At 37.0% G+C, this 14,550-nt stretch overlaps 1 protein-coding gene across 6 annotated transcripts in view; it reads left to right on the top strand.

The window, feature by feature from the left end:
- Positions 1–14,550, top strand: part of APP (amyloid beta precursor protein) — a 272,596-nt gene that overhangs the window by 107,530 nt on the left and 150,516 nt on the right. For all 6 annotated transcript variants that reach the window (XM_057696995.1, XM_057696997.1, XM_057696998.1 and 3 more), the window contains exon 5: positions 418–611. In XM_057696995.1, coding sequence (XP_057552978.1) covers positions 418–611 — 194 coding nt within the window. The remainder of the gene's footprint in view (positions 1–417; positions 612–14,550) is intronic.

Raw genomic sequence — 14,550 nt, 5'->3', positions numbered from 1 at the left:
ATATGTTAGGTCCAAGCGAGAGAAGCTTTCATCCATAACAGAGGTAGAAGTGAGTTGGGGGGATACCATGAAACTATCATTACTTCCTGATATGCTAATGAAACCAGAAAGCATTGATTCTCTGCTAACTATTCACAGTGCCTCAGCTCTGTTAGTTTCTATTCCTGTTTTTTAATTAATTTCTGTAGTATAACAACATATGTTTATTAAATAAGTAACAAGGGTAAAAATTAAGGGTACCAAAGTAGCCTGTGCTAAAGAAAACCTGTTGTAAATCCACTCAAAAAGCAAATGATTCTTTCCATTGTATAATTGGTTCTTGATATGCTGGGCCTTTGTGTTGTTACAATTGGGATTTTCTTACAGTGAAGCACGCCTGCTCCAGTACTCTCACTGTTTTCTCCTTACCTTTTGTAGACATGTAGTGAGAAGAGTACCAACTTGCATGACTATGGCATGTTGCTGCCCTGTGGAATTGACAAGTTCAGAGGGGTGGAGTTTGTATGTTGCCCACTGGCCGAGGAAAGTGACAATATTGACTCAGCAGACGCAGAGGAGGATGACTCAGACGTCTGGTGGGGTGGAGCAGATACAGACTATACAGATGGGAGGTAAGATGGCCTTTGTGTTTCATCTGTCGTAGATGCCAGAACATGTAATATATAGTTTTGTTTCTTCTATAAATGTATCTTTCTATTTTTCATTTAAACGATCTCTGCCCACTCCCATCAAATTCTGCTTTTATGGAAAAAAATCTAACCATGAAGTTTTGTTCTGGATAGGGCCTACCATTTAATTTTAGTATAATTGATCAGCCATCACTGAGTTAATTTTAACTATTTTATTTCAATCTCAAGAGTTGGGATCGAAATTCCACTGATATTGTAATAGGTCACTGGTAGTTCTGCAGAGAATTGAGATCTGGGTGAGTGACATGGATGCTGTTTTGGTCTGTAATTTAGAAATTGGGGGTGATTTGGGAATTATTTCATCAGCCATTAGTTAAATCTGAATTTTTGTTAAAAAGAGTTTTGTTTTGTTTCTCTTTTTGTGGGGTTTTTGTTTTTTGTTTGTGTGGGATTTTTTTCCTTTCGTCCTCTTTTCCTTTGCATATGAGGTCAGAGGAAATCATAAATGTTTGCTAACATTCTTTGACTGTCTTTGGTTTTGTGATTATTAAGAAATATATTTTCACCTCTTTTTCCTTGGAATCTTAATCCCGTAACTTGTAGATTCTTATTTTTAATTAAAGGCAAACATTTATATTCAGATCATAAAATTATAAAATCAGAATCTTTGGGTAGAAAGGCCATCTGGTTCAGTCATTAGTTTCATCCTATCTTATCCCCCAAAGGTGATGATGACATATCACTTCACTTTTTCCTTCAGTATTTTCTCAGATGTTCCCTAGTGTTACAGATTTCCAGATAGAACAGTAAATATGAATTATATGACTTAGAGTAATTAGTATAGAGTTTTCTGATTTTTATATAGTCAGGCACAGATTTTTTAATAACATATTTTGTAGAATTTTTAAAATGATTTTACAAAAGTACATATCTATTTTACAAATATATAAAATCTATGTACCCCAAGGGACCCTAGTTGTCATTTCTTGTCAGTTAATAATGCAGGCTTCTTTGGTGGCTATTGCCCAATTTTTTTTTATTTTTATAATTTTTTTAACTGGTTTATTTATTTATGGCTGCTTTGGGTCTTTGTTGCTGTGCGCAGGCTTTCTCTAGTTGCGGCAAGCAGGGGCTGCTGTTTGTTGCGGCTGGGCTTCTCATTGTCGTAGCTTCTTTTGTTGCAGAGCACCAGCTCTAGGCATGGGACCTTCAGTAGTTGCAGCACACAGGCTCAGTAGCTGTGGCTCACATACTCTAGAGCACAGGCTTAATAGTTGTAGCATGCGGGCTCAGTCGCTCCTCGTGGGATTTTCCCGGACCAGGGATCGAACCCATGTCCCCTGCATTGGCAGGCAGATTCTTAACCACTGTGCCACCAGGGAAGTCCGCCAGTTTTATTATGACTCTCTTTTTGTTAGTTAAGCTCTTTTGTGTTCCCTCTTTATGCGGTTTAGAAATATTGAGTTCAGCGTAGCAGAACATAAAGTTAAAGAAACAAATCCTAAAGAATGGGAGAAAGAAATGAGGAAAAAGTCAACTGTATGCTTACAGTATTTCTTTATGTTTCTAAGAGATGAAAGTTAAATAGTGTAAATTCTTCTTCTCCCAGGATTGGTGAGTGAGAACGCTTCTGAGCATTGCCTTCTGAACCATGGCTGAGTGGCCATGGATTGGTGAGTGGGATTGGTGAGTGGGAAAGCTTCTGAGCATTGCCTTCTGGGCCATGGCTGGTTCCCTCACCTGTGTTCCATGTGCCAGGTGTAGAAATGTCCATTGATTTGGGTCTAATTGCCACTTTGTCCAAAAGTTGGAGTTGCTTAATTCTTTTTGTTTTTATTGCTTTTTCATATCATTCCTCAGTCATATCTGGATTTGAAAATTTAAGAGTGACTTCTTAAAAAATTCTTATCACTGGGGCTCTTACTGCATGATGCCAGTACAATCAGTATTAAAAAGGGAGATTTGAGATTGTACAGCCATTTTCTTTATTCCTGGTCTGTTGGATATTTGATCACTTCTGGTTACTGAACTGACTCCATACTTAGTAAACATCCCAAATAATGGTGAGTAAACCAAGAAAGCTCCATGGCTGCTGTTAAGATCATACAGAGCTAGCTGTGTACTTGTAACCCGGTATCAAGTTTGGTGACCCGCCATTCATGATCATTTATATACGAGGGACTTTTGTAATTAAAACTGGGTGTTTGCGCTTTACCTGAGAGTGACAGCCTTTTGCCAGGCCCTTTTCCCCAATTAACATTTTTTTTATGTCTTGTAAAACCTACTTTTTATTGGGAGTATATTTGAACGTGTCTTGATCTTTTCCTCCTGCACTCCTTCCAACTTACTGACCTAATTGAAAGCATTACTAACATGGTATCTTCTGAAACCCTCCTCAGCAGCCCTTTCTTTTCCTACACCCCGTCTCACCACTCCTGGAAGGAGATCCACAGGGCTTCCCGTTCTGGCCTCACGTCCCTCATTTATTTATTCCTGTCAGTCAGTCACTGTACCTTCTTTGATACCCACCTCTCTGGTTATGCTCCTTCTATATGCCTTCTTTGTTACAATCACCAAACTGCAGAACACTAGTATCCTGTTCTTTAACACTGGGGTTTTTTTTCTTTTAATTTACTGCATTACCTATTGCTAGGGAAACTGTACAATTTACTGTTTAAGCCATATTTGACACTAGGGCCATAGTCTTAACTAAAGAACTTAGACAAACCAGGTCATATGGTCACCTTCCCTATTTCTGTTTTCAGTTATATCACCATCCAAGTTGGCATTCAGTTGAAATGTTGGCTGGCTGTTTCCTAAGCACCTTAATTTATGTGCCATTTCTGCTATCTGCAGCACAGTCATCCCTTAGACTCTGTCATCACTTAAAAAGGCTGCACCTACAGCGTTTCCAGGTTTGACATTACTCTCTAAATGTAATCTTTCTGATCTTAGACCTAAAATGCTCATCAGGTCCTACTGATTTCACCCTTCCCTCATAATAATTACCTCCCCAATTCAGACTTTTAGTCCGTTATCCTCTTATTTTTTTAGTCCTTCCTGACCAGAATGAACCCAAGGGATAACCATTTTTACATGTTCGTTTGAATATCCTGGACTTGATACCGTTCACATTTTCTAAAGGTATTTTCATCAGTCCTCCATATTTGGGGGAAATTAATTTCTCCCTTTAATTGCTTCTGAATTTTCTAAGGTTGATGTATCATGTCATATAATTCCACCAGTTAATTCCATTTCTTATTCATGCTGTAACATCAGCTGGGATCTTAATGTTACTAGATTTACTAGATACACCTAGTTATCACTATTTGATCACCTATCACCTTCACCATAGCAGCTGATCCAAGCCAACTCCATTCTCCTTGGCTCCTAGCATCACTCTCCTTCATGCTCTTCAAATGACCCCTTCACAGTCATCCGTCATCCATTGTGAATTTCTGCTTCTTGGTACCTGGGATTGGGTAGGTGCTTGGATGCTTGTTTGTTGAGTAAATTCATGAATTTTCTCATCTCCCTCAACATCTCTCTGTACCTTCTTCTATCTCTTAGTTTCCCATCTTCCCTTTTATGGTTATGTTCCATCTGAACACTTGATCACCTCTTCCTTTCTTGGATTTTTAAAAATGTATTCAAGGCTTTATTGTTTTTGGAGTAGTTTTAGGAACATAGCAGAATCGAGCAGAAGGTACAGAGGTTTCCTATATCCCCTTGCCCCACACAGGCATAGCCTCCCCCATCAGCTACATTCCTTTTCTTGAGATTCATTCTCCTTGCCCCACAAGACTCTGTTTACTCTTTTCCCAGATAATTCTCCATGCCTTAGTAATGTTTCTGTTGTGCGTTTTTGAATCCTGTTAACCCTTGGTGAGAAATAGTTGATGGTTCCTGCAGTCTCTAGAAAAGTTTAAATGCCCCAGAAGGGCATTTAGAGCTCTTATTACTTGGCTCCAGCCTGCATTTCAGCTTTACACATGTACCACATCTCATCTACGGAGACCCCCAAACCCCTGGCCATTTCTTTCTCTAGGATTTTGTTCTTACCTCTCTGCCCCTTTTGAAAATGTATTTCTTTTTTTTTGTCAAATGGTGTTAGTGTACCATAAAGACATTTATCAGTTCTAAATTGCTACATCTTATCAGGACCTGTACAATCCTGTATATTTCTTAATGCTCCCCCGAAAAGATACCTCTTTTACAAGTCTTCCCTGACTTTCCCTTGGAATCCTTTTCTTTCTTCTCCTATCCTTGCTCTTCCTTTGTATTCTTTTATTTATACTGCGACTTCTCTTCCAATTCATTGTTATTTCCCCTTTTATCTGCTAGCATTCAAACTACAGATTATGTACCAGATATGTTTTGCACATTGGTCTTCAAGAATTATTGGCCAAATTGAATTGTTTTTTTTTTTTTCAATTTTCATAGCTTTTGGTAAAGGTTTCCAAATGGTCCATAATTGATATTGCAGAATCTCTTGTATTTTAGCTCAGATCTATCCCATAGAAATGTCATGTGAGCCATCTAATGTACTTTTTACAACTTTCTAATAATAGCCACTGTGAAAATAGTAAAAAGAAAAACTGGTGAATTAATTTTAAGAACATATTTAATTCCATATATTCAAAATATTATTTCAACATGTAACCAATATGAAAAAGTTATCTATGAGATGCTTCGCAGTCTTTTTCGTTTGTTTCTTTCACACAAGGTCCTCAAAGTTAGCACATATTTTACACTTACAGCACATCTCATTCTCATTTGTCACATTTCACGTGCTCAGTAGTCGCACGTGGCTAGTGGTATTGGACGTTGTAGCTCTAGATTACTTAAAATTTCTAATTACTCCTTATCATCCATTCAGATGAAAGGTTTCTATACCCAGCAATACATTCTAAGGTTGAATTAGGAATCTTTATTATTTTTGTAACTCTTGATTTTTTAAGATTCAAAGACATACAGATGGCCAACAGGCACATGAAAAGATACTCAGCATGGATGATTATCAGAGAGATGCAAATCTAGACTACAGTGAGGTATCACCTCACACCAGTCACAATGGCCATCATTAAAAAGTCTACAAATAATAAATGCTGGAAAGAGTGTGGAGAAAAGGGAACTCTCCTACACGATTGGCGGGAATGTAAATTGTTGCAGCCACTATGGTAAATAGTATATAAAATAGAACTACCATATAATCCAGCAGTCCCATTCCGGGGCATATATCTGCAGAAAGCTCTAATTCAAAAAGACACATGCACCCCGATGTTCATTGCAGCACTATTTACAATAGGCAAGACATGGAAGCAATCTAAATGTCCATCGACAGATGAATGAATAAAGAAGACATGGGGTGTGTGTGTGTGTGTGTGTGTGTGTGTGTATGTTTGTATATATATATATAAAATAGAATAGTACTCAGTTATAAAAAAGAATTAAATAATACCATTTGCACCACACTGATCAGAGATTATCATACTAAATGAAGTTAAATTAGATAAAGACAGATATCATATCAGTTATATGTAGAATCTAAAAAATATTACAAATAAACTTATTTACAACCAGAAGCAGACTCACAGACATAGAAAATAAACTTATGGTTACCAAAGGGGAAAGAGGGGAGGGAAGGATAAATTAGGAGTTTGGGATTAGCAGATACAAACAGCTGTATATAAAATAGGTAAACAACAAGGACCTACTGTGTAGCAGAGGGAACAATATTCAATATCTTGTAATAACCTATAATGGAAAAGAATATGAAAAAGAATATATATGTACAACTTAATCACTTTGCTGTATACTAGAAACTAACACAACAATGTAAATCAACTATATTTGTTTTCAAAAGAAAATTTTTTAAAAAAGACAAATCAGAGCTGAAAAAAAGGTAAAAGAGTTGTTTTGAACTTCCTATAATTAGGATATCAGGTCACCTGCATCACTTCATTTTTGAACGTGTTTTTCTGTTAGTGCTGCTGGCATGTGTGCCTTCATTCTGCTCTGGCAAAGCCAGTGGGCGAAGTGAGAGAGGTATTGCATCACTGACCCACACACAAGCTGGGCTCCTGCCAGCTGGTGGCTGCCTGGTTCCAGGAACAAGCCCGCCTTGTGACATTTGAAATGCAGAATCAGAATAAGAATTTAACACATCCTCCTTGAGAAGTCCTTAGGGGACACTCTATGACAGTTCTTGAAGAGGGGAAAAGAAAGGGGAACTCTGCTCCTTCAAAATGGAATTTGATCCACAGCTTAATGCACTTTGTTGATTGGTAGGTAATGAGATTTCTTTTGGAAGGAGATGAATGTTTTCCTATTGCTAATGAGGCATTTAGAGAAGCATTCTTTGTGGGATGAGCTCTGTTTTATGACCTCATTGAAAAAGAGGTAAGTCTTTCAAAAGATTGAGGAGAAACAAATCAGTTACTGTTCTCAAAATTTATTTGTAAATAACTCAGTATTTATTTCTCCGGTGTTGTGATGACATTCGCAGGCCACCTCAAAATACCTAGTTATGTGATCAGTGATGCAGCTTACTTATCTTAATAGTATACAGATTCCAGCCACCTTGGGTAAGAATTTTTCCATGGGAAAATTCATTTGGAAAACTAACATGTAAGACCAATCCCATATCCAGTCCAGCCTTGACACTGAGGACCTGGAGGGTGAGTTCTCCCCCACTTAGAATTGCAGAATCTGACTGAAACCACATAGTCCACAGGGGTTGATGAATTTGTAGAGGAAACGACTTAAAGGAGGACCCTCTACTTCTTTTATAACAGCACTTCGCCTCTTTTTCAAAACAATCTCTAAGGATATGGTTTTCTGTTTTTAGAGTTGCAGGCATTAGTGAGAATGTGCTGACAGGTAACCTGATAGATCTTCATGTGTAATTAGATGATTTTTTTTTTCTTTTTCCTTTTAATTAAAAAAAGCCGTTAACATAAAGATGAGTGATTGCTTGTGCCTGCATCTCACCATGCCTTTCTTTGAGGTGGTATTTTGTAGCTCAGGAGAGTTTTCTTTAGTTGATGAAGGTTTCCTCAGCAGTGTGTGTGTGTGTGTGTGTGTGTGTGTATGTGTGTGTGTGCGTGCGCGCGCACGCGCATACATGAGACCACATAATACCTTAGGATGCTCATTAAGCCTGGTCAGCTGAACCAGTTCTGGTGATCGCCTTACCCTGCACTGTAACTAGGAAAGCCAGTCCAGCATCACTGACTATCTGAGTCCAGCAGGCCCTTTTTATTATTATAATTTTTATATTTTTAAATTATTTTACAAATGATTTACAAAAATAAGAATAAAGGGGTGCTAAGAAATAACTCCATTTAGAAATTGTAATAAGAATTAATACAGTAAATATCTTAATTTGAATTAAAATTTAAATACAGTTAAGCCAGATTTTTATCTCATCTTTTCCTGGTTTTGAAGGTAAGGATTTCTGAAGTGGGCGGTATCCTTTGAATAAAACTAGCAGCTAATCACCTGCCATGCATGAACCCGAATCTATAACCATCTTACAAATACTGATTCCAGGTTCAAAAACATCTCTGTTCGGTTCTAGCGTCGTACTTCTTGGTCGTTTTCTTACACTTGCATTTTCACTTGATAATTGTAAAAAAAATCAATACTTTTAAAACTTTAAGAGCTCATAATTTTGTTGAAGAGAAAACAGCTATTTTCTATCCATAATTGGAAAATATTTTCAAGTTTGGATTTATAAACACCCATGAGAATCATTAATCCAGTCCTTTTTTTAAAAATAAATTTATTTATTTATTTTATTGGCTGTGTTGGGTCTTTTTTTTTTGCTGTGCGCGGGCTTTCTTTAGTTGCAGTGAGTGGGGCTACTCTTCATTGTGGTGCGCTGGCTCCTCATTGCCATGGCTTCTCTTGCTGTGGAGCATGGGTTCTAGGTGTGTGGGCTTCAGTAGTTGCAGCACATGGGCTCAATAGTTGTGGCTTACGGGCTCTAAAGCGCAGGCTCAGTAGTTGTGGCACACGGGCTTAGTTGCTCCACGGCATGTGGTATCTTCCTGGAGCAGGGATCGAACCCCTGTCCCCTGCATTGGCAGGCGGATTCTCAACCACTGCACCACCTACAAAGATCCAATCCAGTCCTTTTTAAATTCATTTTATATTGGTTCTTTACTTCTCATCACTTTTTAAATACTCCTGCATTTGGTATTGGTCTACTTCTGAACTGTATAAAAAATATTCTGTTATACAAACATCATAAAATTTGTTGCACACATTGTAAAGGAGGAAAGAATACTGTCACACGTTTCTAGCAATTTTAGCAATAGTTTTTGTTTTTGTTGCAAAATACTGAATGATGTCATCCTTCCTGTTGAATGACTAACTGGATGAGAATACCATATTTTCTCTTTGTTCTTAGAAATGCGCTGCTCACTTTGCAGTTCTTGAGCTTGAGAAAATTCATCTTAGGGCATCATCATCTGAAGACTCATGGTCTGAGGTTTTGCTTATGTGATCAATTTCCCTCATCTTCTGATTGTTTAATAATTGTGAAATATCTCCTGTCAATTTCCTCCTGTTTGACAGTGTGGAAAATGAAGATTTTTGATTTTCACTTGGATTCAGTGAAAGTCTCTAGACTTCTTTTATTCCTTCTTGAAAGATGATGCAATATTTTGGGAACACAGTAATAAAACTGTGATAATTCCCCTATTGCATCATCCTTCTAGGCAATTCCTTCATTCTTTTATTTTCTCCCTTTGCCCAGTTGGAAATAATTAATCAGTAATGATGAAATAATTCTTGGAATGATAAAAATAGAAATGCAGAAAAAAAATCTTAGCCACCAAAAAAATCCCAGTTGACTGATATGGTAATTACAAAATACAATGAGTTTTATTCCATTTAAGAAAAAATATTTTAAGAAAGTGTAAAAGTTAAAAGTATTGACCCTTAGAAGTAAAGAGAACTGCTCAAAATGAAACTTAAAATGTAAAATTGTGTCCAATGGACCCTGGTGGTATTCCAAGGGCTAATATCCTACCCTGCTTATCAGTAGTTTACATTTGTTATGAGGCCTGTGTGACTTTATTAAATACTTGACCTAATTTTCTACGAGCTAAGTACTCGACAAATATTTGAGTTGAGTTGAATTGGCATTCATGTTAAACGCATACACAGACATAATTGTAACTCAAGGTTAAGCTAATTAGGTTTTAAAGCTACAAAAGAATATCATTCCGGACATGAGAGAATTAAGTGAAATTGCATCAGGAGTCTCTAAAGCTAGAAATATTGGGGAAAAAATACTAGGGCCTTAGGAACATTTGTAACAACCATTTAGTACCCTTACTGTAGTTACTAATTGAATATCTTTCCGTTTCTTTAAAAAGGAAAATAAAATAGAATAAAATGAAATGAAATTAGGGTTGTAAATGAAGGTAAGATTCATCTTTATTTGAACTTTTGGATAAAAGTCCATTCTTAGAGTCTCTTTCTTATTTGAACCAGCAAGCAGTTTTTGTTTCCTAGCGTCAAATTGGAGCTCTTTGTTAAAAATAACAGTAGGCAAAAATTTCAGCAAGTACAAGTTATAGTCCTGAGACCATCTCAGCTCCATTAGCTGTTGGCAAGCATTGTGTGATTTTGAAAATGAGTAAACAAATATTAGTTTAGAGTAATGGTTCCCAACTGGGGGTGATTTTGATGCCCAAGGGACCTTTGGAAATGTCTGTGGACATTTTTAATTGTCCTAATTAGGGGGGTGGATGCTCCTGGCATTTGGTGGGTAGAGACCAGGGATACTGCTAAATATCCCATAATACACAGGACAGCCCCACAACAAAGAAATGTCCGTAGAGCCGAGGTTGAGAAACTGGTTTAGAGGTTTCTTCAGTTCTGGAAAGCTAGGGAAAATATTCTTTAAAAAAAAAAAAAGGAAAAGAAAAGAAAGAAACTTCATTCCAAGCTTTTGTCTGCCCTGATCTCCTGTAGACAGAAAAGCAAACTCCCCAGGAGTCTGTCTCTTGCACGCAGCTTTTGTGCAGATGGAAATGTTTGCAATCAAATAAACCTTCCAAACATAACCGCATCCAGAGCTTAAAATGTGCTCAAATACAGTGGATGATTAAGGCTTTTTATTTGCACCCAGTTACTTCATTTATTCTAATCATTATGTCAATTATGTTTTTCCTTTTATTAGTATTACTGCTGTCTACTTTGACTACACCAATGGTAGCATATTTTCTGGGACAAAAAGATCATGTTTTGAAATATCTGCTGTATTTAGAGGCCTGGAAAACTGTCTCCACTTAAAATATTTTTGCCTTTAAACCTAACTAGAAAAATGTTTAAAGTATGATAATTTTCCAAAAGGATTTGAGTCAAGGAAAAACACATAATTTGACCTTATTTTAAGTTTTATGTTTTGTTCTTGTTTTTAAGTTTTTATTTAGTTGTGTCTAAAATATAAAATTTTCATTTTTAAAATAGTATTTTTAAATATTTGAAAAACACATTTAGGGACTTCCCTAGTGGTCTGCTGGTTAAGACTCCGCACTTCCTGTACAGGGGGCCTGGGTTTGATCCCTGGTCAGGGAGGTAGATCCCGCATGCTCCAAGAGAGACCCAGCGCAGCCAAATAAATAAATAAATATTTTTAAAAAACACATTTATAATTTTCATATTTATCCCCTTTAATTATGTATATTTCTTCAAAATCTTTCCATTCGTATCTTGATTGTCAGATACAAATGGATACATTTTTAATGTTTAATCAGACATTTTTTCGCTTCCTTTTTTTAACGTTATAGAAGCCAAACTTCTGAATTCCTTAATGAGTCCAGATTTTCCTCCCATATTGTATAATATTATAATTGCTTTAAAGTCCTTTTCCAAAAGTAGGACGACTGGGTTAAAAGATATGAATGTTTTGACAGCACTTAAGTTTATCTAAATGTTTATGCCCATTTCCAGTGGGATAGGGACAGCAGGTGGATTTATTTTGTCATTGCATACTCACCAGTGCTGGATTTGTACTGTTATTAATAACATGGCCCCTTCTTCATACCATTATAAGTTTTCAGGTTTTTGTCGACTATGAGTGTAATGAGGGCAGGGACTAAATTTTATTGCCTTCTTATATCCTCGTCTGTGCACAAGTAGTAATAATCGTAATAGATATTATATAATCTTGCTGTGTGCAAACTACTGTTCTGAACACTTTGCATATTTTAACCTGTCCAATGTTCACAGCTTTGTAATATCTATTAGCTTTTTGTAGAATGATTTATTGAATGTTAGCTGGGCTTTTTCAGAACTAGGAATAGATTTGTGCTGATTTAGCTATTCTTGAGGATTTTTTTTTTCTTCTGCCAAAAAATAGTACACGTATCTCAAGTGTTAAAATTCAACAGAACCCTTCTGTTGATTCTCATTCCATTAATTCCACATTAATGAAATGTCATTGATAAACTGCACTTTTCTCATTCAAGTAAATTTCTTACATTCTACCTTAAGAGCACATATAAATCATAATTTTAAGAATGATTAATTTATTCACTTGTGATCAAAGAAAAGTTTCACACTAATACATAATTTTGATTGACTAGTTCGTATGTGAGAGAAGTTGAAAATGTTTGATGTTTCCTGATAGTATAGTGTATGCTGATTCCATGTTTAAGCTGCCCTGGTTGTGAGCCTTCTGTGAGAGAAGTGGCAGGTGGGGGTATTTATACTCTAAAGCTTTAGATTAGTTTAATACGATGGGAAATCTGAAAAAATATATGTATGTTGTGTCACACGCCTAGAAAAAGACCAGAATCTGCAGAGGGCTAACTTAGGATACCTAAAATAAGCAAGCTATTTCTCTTCAAGTTCTTGCCTTTTACGTATTTGTTTATGGGGGTAGGGGGAGGTTAGTGGAGGGAAAGAGGATTTATACACCCTACTTCTACCTTAGCAGAGGTCTCTTCAATCTGATTCTCTTTAAAAGGAAAAGCATCTTATTTCTATGTAAAATGTTCCACAGAGATGTGTCTTTTTTTATAAAGAATGGGATTGTTATGAACAGAGAGAAAGATGCATAAAAATTACATCTCCCTTTGGTCAATTACTGGGCCATTTTAATGTTGTTATTGTTGTTTTTGGTTGAGTTGGTCATATTATTGCAGTCAAATAAGATAGATATGGAGCTAACAATACAGCCTGTGAGCCCATATCATGTTAAAACTAACTATTTATGGAGGGGAAATGATAGTCCAGTAACCCCAACCCAAGGTAACATGTCAAAGTATAAAACATAATAATGGTACGCTTACTTTGAATTGAGGACACTTGTGTCCATGGCTTCATTTGAAGCTGTGGATGGAGTTCCAGTGTAAGTAACAGGAATATGGTTTCATGGTGTCTTCATATATCCTTCCTGTAAGAATGTGTGGCACGTTAAATACGTTGACATAGCCATAACTATTGGGAACGTTTTATTCTACCTGCTCCATGAGCACAATTGTGAGATTTTTAGAAAATCCATTTCTTAAGCCCTCTAGGGACTTGGGACTCCCCTTTGTTCCAGAAGCAGAGAGAATTGCTAGTAACGCTGGGTGCAGCCCATTTCCAGTCGTTTCCCAGAAACGTGATCAGAGACCAACACAAGCTGATGCTCAACACGAGGGATAAAATCTTGATCATGGTCACTATTGCAGTCAGCATAAAAAGCTCTCATTAAGGCTTGGTTTGTGGCTGGCACAGTGCTAGGTGTAGTTGAAAGTCAATTAACTATGGTCTCTGTGCTCAAAGAACTTTTCTCAGAAAATAATCACCAGATGGTAGCGTGGAGGGTGCATTTCACAAACACATTATTTATGGTTTGTGAAAATTTGTCATTGAATCATGGAGTAAGTTACGCCCATATTGTCTTCCAGTTAGCCTGGGATGCGGAAACATTCATAGCCTTACCTGATCTCAGGCTGTTGTGAGAATGTGTGTCTCAGAGAAAGTACTGATCCCTTCGTGGATCAGTACTTTCTCTGTCTTTAAAATAGGTTCTGAGAAAGAGAGGGAGAGAGCAGCTTAATTTGGCTTTATATCTTATTTGGATGTCTAGAGTTAAAATTCTTTGAAAATATATTCTTTCAGCTGCTTTTTCCGCCTTGCATTTTGAGAAGGTGGTAGTAAGTGCTCACAGGGGGAGAAAACTAACAACTTTGGAGGAGGGTCACAAAGTGAATCATGCAAATGATACATTACAGCCTTAACTCTTTGCCAGTGGATGAGGCAAGAAAGACTAGATTTGATGAAACAGTTTGTGGCTTTGAGAAATGACTGTCACAGTGCTGGGTTGGCAGCATCTAGCACTGTTTGAGGCTGTAACTGTATCACTGAGTCTTGTACTGAAATGTGGGAACTAATTTGAAAAGGATGAATAGGAGAGGAGCAGAAGCTTACCTTTTCTCTTGAGGGAACTGGCTGCCAGCTCTGAGGTCTTATTAAAAATGCTGAATTTCTGTATTATATAAGCTTGGACCGCATGTATGTCAAAAAGAAAAACAAAACATTTTAATAGCCTTCACCAGATTATAGATGTGTGGCCAAACCAGTGGAGTTTGTTTTGGTTTCTAAGCAGGTGATGGCTGGAAGAGGAGATGCCTTTGAAGTTCAGGGTTGGGTTGCTGCCATCCCAGCTACATCTGGCAGTGATCACTGTGCGTACTGGGTCCTCATGGCGCAAGCTGGCCCAGTAACCGGATATCGCTGAATGAGAAGTGCTAGGGAATGATTCATTTGTAAAAGTTATTTGGATAGTTGGATGATTCAGTGCTGAGAATTTTATGCCTTTGAGGCATGGAAGATCTCTCTTTATCCTCCAGTGTCTTTTTTTTAATTTAAAATTTTTTTAAATTTTTATACAATTTTTAAAGGGTACTTT

Source organism: Hippopotamus amphibius, chromosome 10 (assembly GCF_030028045.1).
Source record: "Hippopotamus amphibius kiboko isolate mHipAmp2 chromosome 10, mHipAmp2.hap2, whole genome shotgun sequence".
Lineage (NCBI taxonomy): Eukaryota > Metazoa > Chordata > Mammalia > Artiodactyla > Hippopotamidae > Hippopotamus > Hippopotamus amphibius.
The sequence above is the reverse complement of the archived record's forward strand: the minus strand, read 5'-3'. Positions and strand labels throughout refer to the sequence as shown.